The 17,416-nt window shown below is 37.3% G+C and overlaps 1 protein-coding gene across 5 annotated transcripts in view; it reads right to left on the bottom strand.

Moving 5' to 3' along the window:
* The window catches only part of LOC127846407 (uncharacterized), a 42,533-nt gene that overhangs the window by 15,460 nt on the left and 9,657 nt on the right, over nt 1–17,416 (bottom strand). For 4 of the 5 annotated variants that reach the window (XR_008033503.1, XR_008033501.1, XR_008033502.1 and 1 more), the window contains exons 3-7: nt 8,952–9,115; nt 5,419–5,712; nt 4,261–4,363; nt 3,034–3,174; nt 523–634 (exon numbers count right to left, since the gene is read on the bottom strand). Coding sequence is in view for 2 of the 5 variants with exons in the window: in XM_052377629.1 (XP_052233589.1) it covers nt 523–634; nt 3,034–3,174; nt 4,261–4,363; nt 5,419–5,712; nt 8,952–9,115 (814 nt within the window). In the remaining 3 variants the exon portion in view is untranslated. The remainder of the gene's footprint in view (nt 1–522; nt 635–3,033; nt 3,175–4,260; nt 4,364–5,418; nt 5,713–8,951; nt 9,116–17,416) is intronic. The other variant, XM_052377630.1, reaches the window with a different exon arrangement.

The raw sequence follows: 17,416 nt of genomic DNA, 5'->3' as shown, positions 1-17,416 counted from the left end.
AGCATGTATTAAAGCTTTGTAGAAATAATTATTGGTGTTAGACAAAAATTTTCCTTTTGGTTAACCTAAAAGTATACCTACGGTCATCAATAGATTCGGTTGTCATATTTTTTGTATTGCTACTCATTATTTTGCCAAATAAAAAATTAAATGATCATGAACAGTGTTGTATGAAGATTGAGGCATCTATATGTAAACAGATTACCTTACACCTGAAAAGATAGCATCCATGGCATATACCTTTATAATAAATTATAATGTATAAATATATATGAGCCTGGCTAAGTGAAAAGGGGGTTTACATGTGCGTAAAGTGTCGCCTCAGATAAGCTTGTGCAGTCTGCATAGGCCAATCAGGGATGACAATCTTTTTTTTTAAATATTTAGTTTAAAGGAAGACCCTTGTTGACGAAAATCCAGTTTAGGCGGAAAAAGTAGTCCCTGATTAGCCTGTGCTGATGCATGGATATGGATCAAATCCCCTTTTCACAGAGTGAGGCTCTTATAAATGGTTAAGCATACCAGCATTGTATCTCGAGAACAAGTAGTAAGGTATTGGTGCCCCCTCCATGCGAAGGTTTGAGCGAATCTCCTTAGTAACTTCCTCCTTGTCAACTTGGAAATCAAACGCTTTCTGCAATTAACAGGTAAAAAAATCTTCAAATTTCATTTTCTTATATACCTAATGATAAAATATGACATTTCTGCAGTAGAATAATAGCAGTGAAAATTAACAAATTAACAAATTGTTATTTTCACCGGTGAAAATAACAAATTTTCGGAACTACTTTTTCTATTTTTAGATTATCATATCAAGATTTTTATGTTTTGGTGTTTTGTTAAACAAACTTTAAAAAAGCCTGTTTAGGCGAAATATATCAGAAAAGAGTGGAACTTGTTCTGTGTAAACATTTTTTATGATCACAAGTGAATTAAAATCGGTATTCCACCGAATCCAACAAATTTTCTTTTTATTTTATGCTCTTTTTCACCGTATATTTACATCGTAAAAGAGTTTAACTGGAGAATTTCGCTGGAATAGTGAAGTCATTTCGTCGAAAAAATGACGTCATTTTGTTTATTGAAATGCATTGAGGCACGCCAAGGGAGAAAGGGTAACTTTTCAGCGAAAGGGAAACAGCTGTTAATTATTTTCTTAAAAAAGGGGCATAAAAGAAACAGAAAATGTGTTCATGTCAGTGTAACATTGTTTGTTATTTCATTTGTGATCATAGAAAAATAATATTTTCTATGATCACTCATGAAATAACAAACGGTCTTACACTGACATGAACAAATACCCTCTATTTATTTACCCAGGCTTAACAGTGAACAAATATCCTCTATTTATTTACCCAAGCTTAACAGTGAACAAATATCCTCTTTTTATTTACCCAGGCTTAACAGTGAAAAAAGCACACTTCCAATACACTTTACATAACATTGAAACCAAAAGAAATCAAAATTTTGTTTGTTGAAAACAACCCATCAATACAAAATAAACAATCTCAACAGATTTTAGTACACATTGATAAATTACCTCTACAAATTTGGCTTTTGATGGAATCGAGCTCTAACTAGAGATTTGTCACAGACATGACGTATACCCCCACGTGCCGCATTGACACAGACTATTTTGCATGCTGTCTTCACAAAACAAGAGAATCTAATTTATGGCTATTTTTAAGAATTATTATGCCATAATCATTTATAGCCATTTTGACCTTTGAACTCTTGAATTCTTTCACATGGTACGCCGTCCAATGACTGTGAACAAAATCAAAATTAATGTACAGAGTCATTTTAAAATCTCACAATCAATGACAAAGTTATGGCCCCGACAAGATCATTTATTGCCATTTTTGACCTTTGAACTAAAAGTGTGACCTTGACCTTGGAGATATCGACGTAATTCTTTTGCACTACACACCGTCCAATGATGGTGAACAAAAGAGCCAAATGATTTTCAAATCTCACAATAAACAACATAGTTATGGCTCAGACAAGCTCATTTATGGCCATTTTTGACCTATGAATTCAAATTGTGACCTTGACCTTGGAGATATCGACGTATTTTTTTCGCGCGACACACCGTCCAATGATGGTTAACAAATGTGCCAAATGATTTTAAAATCTCACAATGAACAATATAGTTATGGCCCGGACAAGCTCATTTATGGCCATTTTTGAACTTTGAACTCAAAGTGTGACTAACCTTGGAGATATCGACGTAATTCTTTCGTGCGACACACTGTCCAATGATGGTGAACACATTTGCCAAATGATTTTTAAATCTCACAATGAACAACATAGTTATGGACCGGACAACCTCATTTATGGCCATTTTTTACCTTTGAACTTTAAGTGTGACCTTGACCTTGGAGATATTGACGTAATTCTTTCGCGCAATACACCGTCCAATGATGGTGAACAAATGTGCCAAATGATTTTAAAATCTTACAATGAATGACATAGTTATGGCCCGGACAAGCTCATTTTCGATCGTTGAACTCAAAGTGTGACCTTGACCTTGGAGATATCGATGTATTCTTTTGCTCAACACACCGTCCAATGATGGTGAACAAATTGCCTAATGATTTTAAAATCTCACAATAAATGACAAAGTCATGGCAAGGACAAGCATTTGACCTTTGAACTCCAAGTGTGACCTTGACCATAGAGATATCAACGTACTTTTTTCACACGACACATCGTCCCATGATGGTGAAATAATGTACCAAGTCCTTTTAAAATCTTACGATAAATGACATAGTTATAGTCCTGACAAACTTTCAGTTAAAAACACACTAAGTGACCCCTTGACCTAGTTATTGACCTGGCATGACCCATATTCAAACTTGACCTAGACATCATCTAGATACAACTTCTGACTAAGTTTGGTGAAGATCGGATGAAATTTCAGGACAGACCGACAGACCGACCGACAAAGTGACTCCTATATAGACCCCATTACCTATGGTAATGGGGGTATAATAAACAGATATAAACGAAACTACAATACCAACTACTTACTAGAACGTTGAGTACAGCAGTGGGCCCGCAGGCGGATGTCCCTATCTGTTTGACCTGCACCAGATACGCCTCATACTCCTTCCAGATCATCACTTTGGCAACCTCGCCTACTGGGCTACGAGACCGACACGCTCTACCCACCTGCACAGGGATAAACAGTCAGATGTAAGGAGGTGGTCAATGGCTGTAGATATTATTTGACCCTCTTCATTCAAAAATGGGTTTTATGCTTCATGCAGCTAGCGTAGCTTTAGACAAGCCTGCACATCCCTGCAGTCTGGTCAGGAACCGCTCTGTCCTCTAATGGAACCACAATACCTTCCAAAACTTTATAAGCCACACGGTAGCTCTTTACCAGATTGCATAAAAGCATTTTTGGCATGGCGTAGCTAAGTTCATGACCTATCCCAAGGGCATCAAAAGGTTTTAAAGATTGGGGAGGCAGTCTGAGACTCTCAAGAAAATGATCTTTCATTCAAATTAGTGCATGGAATTCTGTACTGTTTTGGGGATCATACTTAGATACAAATTTGGATTTAACTACTTCTACTACAATTAACATCTCGCCACCTGTCAATCAAACTCTCATCTAATGACTAGTATCGATCAAGCAATCTTTGCTATTGGTTTGCCTGCCAATTTCCTCCACAAGCTGAATGTCAAAGCTTACAATTTTCTCTTGAGTTTCGTGCATTTTATTCAAAAAATTTCTTTAACTGTGTCAAAAGTATTTATATGACTCAGAAAATCGGTATTCAGAATGATTAATTGGAGGCATTGAATGTATACCATTCACAAAGCCGAAATATGATTTTACACGTGCAATTGTTAGCTTACAGGTGTAGATTGACCGTTACTCCCGTAATAGAATGTTAATTTATTTAGGAAAATGACCCTACATATTGTATGACTGTGTAGCACTTCCATAATAGAAATGGATGGATGCCATATTAGCAATGTTTACTACCCAAGTCCCTGTTATAAATTGCTATTAAGTATCAGAAAAAAAGGATGCTAATATTTCCATAATGTTGACCATTAAGGATGGAAAAAGGTTATGAACACTTTCAAAATGACTTTATTTGATGACAATATAAAAAGAAAACTAGCATGCAACAACAAAGCACATCTAATTGGCAATGTTTATGCATTTAAAATTTAATTGGATAATAAATGGCAGAATCCTATTTTATGGTCATTATTCCCTTATGAAACTAATAAGCATACCTTGGAGTTGAAGGCAGGTCTGTTAGACTTCTCTCCTTCAGTGCAGACTTCCTCCCACAGAAGCTGATCAATGTCCTCATAGATAGGCTCTGTGTCCTCCAACCTGAATACAGAGAACAGACACAGAGCATTGAACACAGAGCAACTGATTGCAGAACACACAGCCACTGAGAGAAGAACAGCCAGCCACTGAGAGCAGAACACAGAGCCACTGAGAGTAAAACACAGAGCAACTCTGAGTAGAAAACAGAGCCACTGAGAGTAGAACCGACCACAAAGCCACTGAGAGTAGACCACAGAGCTACTACAAGTAGAACACACAGCCACTAACAATAGAATACACAGCCACTAAGAGTTGAACACAGAGACACTGATAGATAAAACACAGAGCCACTGGGAGTTAAACACAGGGCCACTGATAGTAAAACACAGAGCCACTCAGAGTTGATAACAGAAACACTGAGTAGAATGCAGAGCTACTGGGAGTATAACACAGAGCCACTGAGAGTAGAACACAGAGCAACTAAGAGGAGAACACACAGTCACTGAGAGTAGAACACACAGTCACTGAGAGTAGAACACAGAGCCACTGAGAGATCAACACAGAGCCACTGAGAGTTTACACAGAGTCATCGAGAGTAGAACACAGAGCCACTGAAAGTAGAACACATAGCAACTGAGAGTAGAACACAGAGTTACTTAGAGTATAAAACATAGCCACTGCCAGTAAAACACAGAGCAACTGAGAATTTCACACAGAGCCACTGATAGTTGAATACAGAGCCACTGAGAGTTGAAAATAGAGCTACTGAGAGTTGAACACAGCAGAAAACAGGGTGTTGTTTAATTAAATGTAAAACCTAAGGTTTTGCTGGAACAAGAGCGCCATTATTGTCTTTACCTGATGGTCTAGTTTTTGATGCCGCTTGATACAGATTCACATGTGCCATTGAAATGTTTAAGATTCTGAACATTCTGAACTAGATTTAAGACTTGCCAAGAATTGTTAACAAGGTTTTCTTAGCATCGCTAGATATTTAACACTACCCTTGTATTCTCTAAATTTTTTTACATCTATGTATATTTGAGAAATATACTATATATGAAGTTTTAAGTCTTTAATTTTTAATTTGAATAATCAAGAGGACATGTCTTCACCTTAGTTTTGAAGACTTGCGATGAACATTCACGAATCCATTTTCGAACACATAATCCATGTTTGATACAATATCTTGCTCATGTCCAATACACATTGATTGAACGTCATGGTTACTGGCAGCTCCTGGTTCAATGGTAATATGTCCCGGCAAGCGTATGTTTTCTTCTTCATCGGAACTGGTTTGTTGAGAAATGCTGTATGCTCCGTTCTCAAATTCATTTTCATGGCTGTTGCTTTCATTGATGTTGAAGTTGGATCTCGTCATTTCCATTCCTGACATGTCACATGGTGACCTGAAGGATAAAAGAAATTCATGACAAAAACTTTCCTATAATGTAAAAGTTGTTGTAGCATACTTTAAATGGGCCTTTTCATGTTTGGGTAAATTGACAGATTGAAAAGTTTTTTCAGATTGGCAAATTTTTGTTTTAATTGTTATTTGTGAGAAAACAGTAATACTGAACATTTACCGTGCTCTAAAACAACCATTATATGCATCTTTTGACGATTTAAAAACCAGAAAATTATAAAGCGTTGCATCGCAAAGCGAATTAATAATTTGGAGAGTTCTGTTGTTGTCGTTATATTTTGTGAAACTACGACAATTGCTTATATAAAGTATAAAATACGTCTGGCATTGTATCCGGAAGGATGGCCGAGTGGTCTAAGTGGTTGACTTTTTACTACAGGACACAAGGGGTCAGTGGTTCGAGCCCTGCTGAGGGTTACTTTTTTTCTTTTTTTAATTTTACTGTTGATTTTTTACTGGAGCTTTTCATATCTAATTTTTTGATTAATCAATATAAAGCATTTTATGACAAACTTCAAAACATGCCATAATCTGTCAAAAGGGCCCTTTAATAACTGAACCATGTTTTTTTATATTAGATCCCTCATGTGTTATATGATTTTTAGCGAACATCGTATTGGATTTCAGTCTTCATTTAAACAGTGCTACCACATCTTATAACTAGATTAAAATGCATGCTTATTTGCACCAGTCATTTCATTAATAAAACACAGTTGTTTAAAAACTATTTCAGTATGGTAAAGGTATTATATACAATAGGGAAACAATGGCCCTTGAGCTGTTACCTGAGTTCGCAAACACCAATTAATAAAGACTTGACCTTTTAGAAGGCACAACTCAGTATGAGAACAATAGGATTGACCTAAAGGAACAAGACATGTGTCAAAAGGCACAAATGCCTCCAGATTCAACTTTTGTCCCGAAATTCCACTGATGTCAAACAAAGCCTATTTATCATTATGGTTAAATTTGATATTTGACTTCTAAGTGTGACCATGACCTTTGATGTAATGCGGCAGGTGATTCAGTGACATTCAGTCTCCTCAGGTAGGTAATTTGTGATAAGTCAAAACTGAACGATGAATAAAAAGTTACAGCCAGGACAAATTGTTTTAGAGCCAAATTTGACCTTTGACCTCCAAGATATTTACACCTGAAATATATTGTCCTCATGTTTTCAATAGTGGTAACTTATCATCAAATAGCATGCTGAGTGACAAAGTTGCTGTTCGAAAAAGCTGTTGTAAATTTGAATTGTGACCTTGACCTTTGAGATAAACAAGAGGGCCTGAAAGCCCCAAAGTTGCTCACCTGAGATAACAAGATATTATTGGGACAAATCTTCTTACCAAGTTTCACGAAGATCGGAATATTAATGTGGCCTCTAGAGTGTTAACAAGGTTTTACTAATGCCATATAAGGAAAAATGCACCGCCCCCTGGCAGCCATGTTTTTCAACCAACCGGCATCAATTTTGAAGTAGTCCAAGATATTATCTGGATGAATCTTCTGACCAAGTTTCAAGAAGATCGGACAGTAAATGTGGCCTCTAGATTGTTAACAAGATTTTACTATAGCCATATAAGGAAAAATGCCCGCCCCTTGGAAGCCATTTTTTCAAGCAAACATAATTATTTTCGAACTCATCCAAGATATCATTGCGACCAATCTTCTGACCAAATTTCATGAAGATTGGACAATAAATGTGGCCTCTAGAGTGTTAAAAAGGTTTTACTATAGCCATATATAGCAATATAAGGAAAAATGCCCCGCCCCTGGTGGCCATGTTTTTAAAGCAACCAGAACCATTTTCGAACTCATCCAAGATATCATTGGGACAAATCTTCCGACCAAGTTTCATGATGATTGGAAAATAAATGTGACCTCTAGAGTGTTAACAAGGTTTTACTATAGCCATATAAGGAAAATAGCCCCGCCCCCGCGGTGGCCATGTTTTTAACCTACCGGCATCATTTTTGAACTCGTCCAAGATATTATTGGGAATAATCTTCTGACCGAGTTTCATGAAGATTGGACAATTAATGTGGCTTCTAGAGTGTTAACAACATTTTACTATAGCCTTATATAGCCATACATTAGGAAAAATGGCCTGCCCCTTGGCGGCCATGTTTTTTAAGCAAATGTAACCATTTTCGAACTCATCCAAGATATAATTAAGACAAATCTTCTGACCATATTTCATCAAGATTGGACAACAGATGTGGCCTCTAGAGTGTTAACAAGGTTTTACTATATATAGCCATATAAGGAAAAATGACCCGCCCCCTGGCGGCCATGTTTTAAAACCAACCGGCATTATTTTCGAACTCATCCAAGATATTATTGGGATGAATCTTCTGACCAAGTTTCATGAAGATTGGACAATAAATGTGGCCTCTAGAGTGTTAACAAGATTTTACTAAAGCCATATATAGCCATTTAAGGAAAAATGCCCCGCCCCTTGGCAGCCATGTTTTTCAAGCAAAGGTTACCATTTTTTAACTCATCCACAATATCAGTGGGACAAATCTTCTAAGCAAGTTTCATGAAGATTGGAAAATAAATGTGGCCTCTAGAGTGTTAACAAGATTTTACTATAGCCTTATATAGCCATATAAGGAAAAATGGCCCGCCCCTTGGCGGCCATGTTTTTCAAGCAAACGTAACCATTTTCGAACTCATCTAAGATATCATTAAGACAAATCTTCTGACCATATTTCATCAAGATTGGACAATAAATGTGGCCTCTAGAGTGTTAACAAGGTTTTACTATATATAGCCATATAAGGAAAAATGCCCCGCCCCCTGGCGGCCATGTTTTTAAACCAACCGGCATCATTTTTGAACTCTTCCAAGATATTATTGGGATAAATCTTCTGACCAAATTTCATGAAGATCAGACAATAAATGTGGCCTCTAGAGTGTTAACAAGATTTTACTATAGATTATAAGGAAAAATGCCCCACCCCTTGGCAGCCATGTTTTTCAAGCAAATGTAACCATTTTCGAACTCATCCAAGATATCATTGAGACCAATATTCTGACCAAATTTCATGAAGATTGGACAATAAATGTGGCCTCTAAAGAGTTAACAAGTCAAATGTTGACGCCGCACAACGCATGACAGACGACGGACAAAAGGCGATCACAAAAGCTCACCATGAGCACGTTGTGCTCAGGTGAGCTAAAAAAACATCCATAGCAAAGTTATTGAGAACGCACCCCCTGTCATCTCCTCCAATGGCAAGGTCCTGGTCAAGACTTTGTGTTCGTCTCGTGAAGAACGGGCAATATATGTCTTCCTCAGGACTTGCCAGCTCCTGTGACATGGAGTGGCCATGCATTCCCATGTGATTGCGTTCTGATAAAGCGTAGGAGCCATTCTGCTGAAAATAAACATGTTCAAACTCAGCAAAAATAACATTACAAAAACTGTCTCGATAAGTTTAGTGACGATTGGACAAACATGATACTAATATGGTGTTACCTTTTGCCATATATAACAAACAAGAGGGCCTGAAAGGCCCAAAGTCGCTCACCTGAGATAACAAGATATTATTGGGACAAATCTTCTGACCAAGTTTCACGAAGATCGGAAAATAAATGTGGCCTCTAGCGTTTACAAGGTTTTACTATAGCCATATAAGGGAAAATGCCCCGCCCCCTGGCAGCCATGTTTTTCAACCAACCGGCATCATTTTTGAACTCGTCCAAGATATTATTGGGATGAATCTTCTGACCAAGTTTCATGAAGATCGGACAGTAAATGTGGCCTCTAGATTGTTAACAAGATTTTACTATAGCCATATAAGGTAAAATGCCCCGCCCCTTGAAAGCCTTTTTTTTTCAAGCAAACATAATTATTTTCGAACTCATCCAAGATATCATTGAGACCAATCTTCTGACCAAATTTCATGAAGACTGGACAATAAATGTAGCCTCTAGAATGTTAACAAGGTTTTACTATAGCCATATATGGAAAAATGCCCCGCCCCTGGTGGCCATGTTTTTAAAGCAACCAAAACAATTTTCAAACTCATCCAAGATATCATTGGGACAAATATTCTGACCAAGTTTCATGATGATCGGAAAATAAATGTGACCTCTAGAGTGTTAACAAGGTTTTACTATAGCCATATAAGGAAAATAGCCCCATCCCCGTGGTGGCCATGTTTTTCAACCAACAGGCATCATTTTTGAACTCGTCCAAGATATAATTGGGACGAATCTTCTGACCGAGTTTCATAAAGATCGGACTATAAATGTGGCCTCTAGAGTGTTAACAAGATGTTACTATAGCCTTATATAGCCATATAAGGAAAAATGGCCCGCCCCTTGGCGGCCATGTTTTTCAAGCAAACGTAACCATATCGAACTCATCCAAGATATCATTAAGACAAATCTTCTGACCATATTTCATCAGGATTGGAAATAAATGTTGCCTCTACAGTGTTAACAAGGTTTTACTATATATAGCCATATAAGGAAAAATGCCCCGCCCCCTGGCGGCCATGTTTTTAAACCAACCGGCATCATTTTCGAACTAGTCCAATATATTATTTGGACGATTCTTCTGACCAAGTTTCATGAAGATTGGAAAATAAATGTAGCCTCTAGAATGTTAACAAGGTTTTACTATAGCCATATAAGGAAAAATGCCCCGCCCCTGGTGGCCATGTTTTTATAGCAACCAAAACAATTTTCGAACTCATCCAAGATATCATTGGGATGAATCTTCTGACCAAGTTTCATGATGATCGGAAAATAAATGTGACCTCTAGAGTGTTAACAAGGTTTTACTATAGCCATATAAGGAAAATAGCCCCGCCCCCGTGGTGGCCATGTTTTTCAACCAACAGGCATCATCTTTGAACTCGTCCAAGATATAATTGGGATGAATCTTCTGACCGAGTTTCAACAAGATCTGACTATAAATGTGGCCTCCAGTGTGTTAACAAGATTTTACTATAGCCTAATATAGCCATATAAGGAAAAATGGCCCGCCCCTTGGCGGCCATGTTTTTCAAGCAAACGTAACCATATTGAACTCATCCAAGATATCATTAAGACAAATCTTCTGACCATATTTCATCAAGATTGGAAATAAATGTTGCCTCTAGAGTGTTAACAAGGTTTTACTATATATAGCCATATAAGGAAAAATGCCCCGCCCCCTGGCGGCCATGTTTTGAAACCAACAGGCATCATTTTCGAACTAGTCCAATATAATATTGGGACTAATCTTCTGACCAAGTTTCATGAAGATTGGACAATAAATGTGGCCTCTAGAGTGTTAACAAGATTTTACTATAGCCATATATAGCCATATAAGGAAAAATGCCCCGCCCCTTGGCAGCCATGTTTTTCAAGCAAAGGTTACCATTTTTGAAGTCATCCAACATATCAGTGGGACAAATGTTCTGAGCAAGTTTCATGAAGTTTGGAAAATAAATGTGGCCTCTAGAGTGTTAACAAGGTTTTACTATAGCCATATAAGGAAAAATGCCCCGCCCCCTGGTGGCCATGTTTTTCAACCAACCCGCATCATTTTCAAACTCATCCAAGATATTATTGGGATGAATCTTCTGACCAAGTTTTATGAAGATCAGACAATAATGTGGCCTCTAGAGTGTTAACAAGATTTTACTAAAGCCATATATAGCCATATAAGGAAAAATGCCCCGCCCCTTGGCGGCCATGTTTGGCAAGCAAACGTAACCATTTTCGAACTCATCCAAGATATCATTGAAACCAATCTCTTGACCAAATTTCATGAAGATTGGACAATAAATGTGGCCTCTAGAGAGTAAACAAGGCAAATTTTGACGCCGCACAACGCACGACGGACACAAAGTGTTCACAAAAGCTCACCATGAGCACGTTGTGCTCAGGTGAGCTAAAAATGTCCTGAGAAAGTTTCATTACAACAAGAGAGCCATGATGGCCCTGAATCGCTCACCTGACTAACCTTGCTTCATGAACTTAAATTTTATTAGACCCATATACAATTCCAAGCCAAATTTCATTTATTAATACATTCTGACAAAATTTCATTAAGACGTGATGAAAACTGTGATCTCTTTCATCTACACAAGTTTTTACTAGAATTGGCCCAGTGACCTAATTTTTGACCACAGATGACCCATATACGATCCAAAATCAGATACAGTAGACTCTGAGTACACCGGACGGTCCAAATTCTCAAGATGCCCGCGGCGTGAAAATAACAATACCTAGTCAGAACAGCACGTGCGGTGTCACACATTCAGCTTGCGCAACAGGGGTGTCAATTGGCCCAAATTTGAAATCCGGAAAATTAAGCCGTAGGATAAAGGGAAGAGAGGGCCCAACCCCCCGAGCCCTAGCTTATTGTTCTTTTTTATAGTCTTTTTACAGTACAGCCAAAGCGGAACAAACGTATTTCGCGATCCGCGGCGGCAAGGTGAAACGAGTCGATGCTGTGTCAGTCGTTGAAGCCGCGTCAGTAAGTCGCATTTCGCCGCGAAACTTCGCATCTGTCCGCCGAGGCATGCCGCGATCCGCGACATGATGCCGAGTCGATGCGCATCATGAAATAAAACATCTTTTAAAAATTATTAGTTACATGTAGTTAACAAATTTTGAAAGAACAATTATAATAATAATTAAAATCATAATACATTTATTGTGCGCGGATTGTATTAGCATATACATGTAAGCATAGTTAGTGTGTCTGGCCAATTAAGTTTGTTTCCCGCCCATAGTGTATGTATTTCACACATAAACAAGGTCGCGTAAATATGTTTTCGCACATACAAGTGGCCAAGGCTCCAGCATATGATGGATTTATAAATTAATTGCATGTTGATTTTGCTATTATATTTAAGCTGAGAAAATTAGCAGTTTGAAGCCACATCGATAATCAAGAGGGGGACGACGTATTTGTTGTTTTGTTAATTATCAGCTTATTATAACTATTGTTTGAATATGCGTATATAAACAAGTTCTATTTTGATCATATTATACAGTTAATATCGCTACTAATTAACCGATAATCTCGTATATTCCAATTTTGAAGTAAATGCTGGTAAATATTTACGATACACAAACATTCTCGATATTTCCTTTAGTATCAAATACATTTTGGCATTTATTTCTATTTATAGAGATGATGAAATAAAGTCTAATTGGGCGTTTTTCCACTGAACACGCAATTTACGCCTGACGTGATGTTCATGTATTTAAACAACATAAAATAAACCCAAACTTTCCAAACGACGTTCTACATGTCTGCATAATTTTCGCACGCTTTTTATGAAACAAAGGATATTTTAGCACTGTTTATTTGACACTAGAATTTGCCAAAGGTCGCGTTAGCATTAAAATTCGGAAGTGTGTTTCGGATTACAAATTTAATAATGATAAGCGAACGAAACATTAACAGTTGCGCGTAATTAATTCGACGCTACACATACATGTATGTACATGTTGGTGGATATCTTTTCACTCGATCCGCCGCGTACGTATGCGGCGGATATACTCCGCGAAAGTACGCGAGGTAAATACAGACTCAGCGTCGATGCGCTGATCGATGCCGAGTGCCACGGCGATACGCCGCGTCAACACACGATTCGGCCGCCGCGTACTAATAATCTGGCCGTGGTGTAGCCGCAGATTTTGTTTGTGCCGCTTTTGCTGTACTGTAGGTGCAATGTCTGGTGAGTACAATGCGAAAAATTATAAACCAAACCATCCATAACACCGCAGGTGTATTTGTCATTCTAAACAAATGATATTAAGAACTTCGAAATGTAATTAACAAACAAGCGTATCCGAAAACGACTGTCCGAAAACATGTCGCGATACATCATTTGCAAATGTAATTAAATATGCATATCGTTTGACTGCAGAAAATGAAAACCAGTAACCAGTAACCTAGCAAATACGCAGTCAATATATAATTTGATAAACATATTGTTTTAAAATATGATATTGCAGTGCTTTACTTTGCCAGTGCCTGCTCATGTCAGTGCCAGCCGCTTACCAATCAGAAATCAATAAATAAAATCGGTACCAAGCGCAAATGTCCGGAATGCCGACGATGTTATAACAATATTCGTTCTGAAATGATCCCGCACTAAAAGAATTTTGTCCCTACCCCCACCCGCCTTAAACAAACTCATCGGATTTACATTCACCTCAAAATCAACCCTGGACGGCTCAAATCCGGATTTCCGGAATAATCCGGAAAATTGACACCCCTGCGCAATCATCGATAATCGTATTAAACATACCATAAAGGTGTCAAGTCATTACCGCGCTAACGAAGTCCGATTTAATAATGTAAAACAAACTGTAAATGTCAATAATAGACGTGCGGTAACACCAACAAGTGATTGACTCGATAGTTTTATTAAACTTATGATAAACAATTTAATTACAAAATTAATGCATGCCGTTCGACGATCACTTTCTTGTGATCTTCTCGGGTCGTTTAAAAGATCATATAGCCATGTTTTTAACGCTTAAATGGTTGTTTGTTTGTTTGTCAGATAAAACTGTGAGAAATATGACCGTTAAATATCCATCTATCTGTCTGCAAATTCATTCATTGCCTTTTCTTAATTACAAACGCATCTTCAGCATTAATAGTCTCAAATCTACAAGTCTTCACAAATCGTTATTCGTCAAAATTGTCTTTGAGATTTAATTAATTCAGAGCTATTTATAGCGAACTCGAACACGACTCACTCGCCCATATGACAAATGTCACGTATGTACATGTATAAAGCACCACACTCACTTTGGGATTAATCAAAACAAGTCGGTATGGAATGTTTTTTGCTTAATCGAATAAAAAAAACATTTTTTTGAAGAATGTTTTATACATAAACCTTACATAAATACAGTTATCACATGGTACATGTAAATGTACATGGTTTGTTTCATTCTAATATGATTTTGTACACAATGCATACAATGTATATTTCAGCAATATGCATACTCTTGGTTAACCGAAACTCTCTGAAAACCTGACTATCAGGCTGGTCCCCTGACCGCCCGGTTTACAGAGAGTCTACTGTATTATCAAGATAAACATTCTGACCATATTTCATTAAGATCATATGAAAACTATGACCTCTATTGTCTTCACAAAGTTTTTCTATGATTTGACCTAGTGACCTATAAGGGTATCACGTTTAAACGGTCGCGTTTCGTGTTTTGGTAAAAAACGTTTACAAAAACTGTAAACGTTTAAACGACAGTCAATTTCAATATTAATCAGTTTAGTTCATTACGACGTTGCAAAGCTTGTTAACAGCTGCTGAAAAAGACTCGTATTAAAAACTTTTTGTATCACGTGCATTACATGCCCCTTTTTCACAATACCATAAACATAACAATACACCATGTACGGACTAGACGTCTTGAATATTTTACGCTCGTCATCACAAAATTCCCGCTTTTTGTTGCATGAGCATGACCCGAATCGTCTTGACCATTGGAAGTGCGTCGGCATGAAGTGCACGAGGAAATTTTTCCGACGTTTCTTGATCGGCATTCATTTCAAGAGATATGGCGAATAATCTCCGTATAGGAATATTTTTACATAAATTGAAGTATGCATCTGTTGGTGTACATCGTGTTAAGTAAAACATTGACAATTTTAAAACCTGTTTACTCTTATTTAAGGAATGTTGGTTCGATATTAATTCGTCTTTGTTACAAAATATTACGGCATCTTAGTAGACAAAGTGTAACCCAATGGTTCGACAACGACGAGAACAGTTTGTTTTAATATGACGTCATTGCGCGAATGGGATATGCACTAAATATAACTTCCGGAAATAATTGCTTCTTTCAGTTTGGAGATGCGATGGCAATGATGCTTTTAAAACAGACATAGGGATACTGTTTAAACGGTAACGCTTCGTTTATTTAATTTCGTTTAAACGTTTACAAAAATCTGTAAACGTGATACCCTAAGTGACCTAGTTTTTGACCCCAGATGACCCTAATACAATCCCAACCCAGATTTCATCAAGATTAATATTCTGGCCAAATTTCATAAAGATTTGATGAAAACTGTGACCTCAACTGTCTACAAAATTATTTTTTAATTTGACCTAGTTTTTGACCCTAGATGACCCAAATTCAATCCCAACCCAGATTTTAACAAGACAAACATTCTGACGATATATCATTAAGGTCTGATGAAAACTGTGACCTCTATAGTCTACACAAGGTTTTTCTATAATTTGACCTAGTGACCTAGTTGTTGACCCCAGATGACCCAAATACAATCCAAACAGGGCTCCCCTGGCCCAAAAATGTCTGTAGCCAAAATTTTAGCCAAATGGAATTTTGTGTAGCCAAATTTTAGAAACTGTAGCCAAAGTTTTAGCAAAGCATTCGGAACCACCTGTTGCAAGTCTAGGCTAAGGGGTGTTAAAGAAGAAACTACAAAACGAAGCTTTAATATGTTTATTACTATAATCATCATGTGTGCATAACAAAAATAAACAGTTTACAACAAACCATTTATAGAAGTACATAGTGTGAAACATTTCTTTGAACTTCTTTGTTTCCACATTTAGTACCATCTGAATTTGCGAAAGAGTGGACATGTTTTTTTTGAGAATTTGAAAGAATTTATAAACAGAATTCAGAATCTCTTAGTATTTCACCAAATATGGAATGGTATCGGCTGCCCCGGCACAACTCAATGCCAACCAATGTGCTATGCAGTGTGTTGCCAACACACCTGGTACTGCACGCTTCAGACGGGTGACTACCCCAGAATTTCGCCTAACCATTACAGAAGCCCGTCAGTGCTCACCCCACATAAATTTTGAATGTCAATTCCCTTTCTACCAAGCAAAATAACTACATTCTCATGTATGCTCTCTGCATTTGCTCATTGAAGTTCATCCACACCTAAAAAGTAAGTATGTGGCAAAGTCATTCCAAACTCATCAGTTTCCAAAAGTCTAACATAGTCACTAAATTTTGCTTCACTGAAATGTCTGTGCTCTCATCGATCATGATACTGTACATGTACTTGCATGATGTCTGTATCTTCTGGAGATCAGTCCTCAGAACGTCTGCCATACAGTTTTGAAATTCCGACACACTGGAGCTGTGTTCATATGACGTGTGGCTGTCAACTCAAAGGTCATTGAGCTGGGTTGCACCCTGAAAATATATAAATACAAATTTGCAACCTGAAAATATACTTGATGATTTCAAATATATTTTGCTCAATATTTTTAGCAAACTTAAAAAAATTAATTTATCAATCAATTTAAAATAAATCAAATTTGTTTTAAAGATGTTTAATTTATTCTTTACCTGCAAGACACACATCTGTTCAGGTCTGGAACCAGCCATGATGCGAGAGTATGTTATGCAGCAAAGTACACATTAGTCATAGCTGACACTACAGCTGCTTCACTTTTGGATATTGCCGCAGCCTGCGCATTTGTCATTGATGTTTTATGTTGTCTTTTTTCAACATACTTCACCCAGATGTGAATGAATTTGATTTTTGAAACTATATGCATATTTTGCAATACATCGTTTTTGATTTTGCATTATAATCTAACCACTTGAATTCCGAAAGCCAAACATCTTTGAATGATCTATTATCAGATTAGTTCTGGCCTCCATAACTTTAAATGTCCCTTTTTATGATTTTTGACTGGCGC

The sequence above is a fragment of the Dreissena polymorpha genome, chromosome 9 (genome assembly GCF_020536995.1).
Source record: "Dreissena polymorpha isolate Duluth1 chromosome 9, UMN_Dpol_1.0, whole genome shotgun sequence".
NCBI lineage: Eukaryota > Metazoa > Mollusca > Bivalvia > Myida > Dreissenidae > Dreissena > Dreissena polymorpha.
This window is presented reverse-complemented; position numbering and strand designations above follow the sequence as displayed.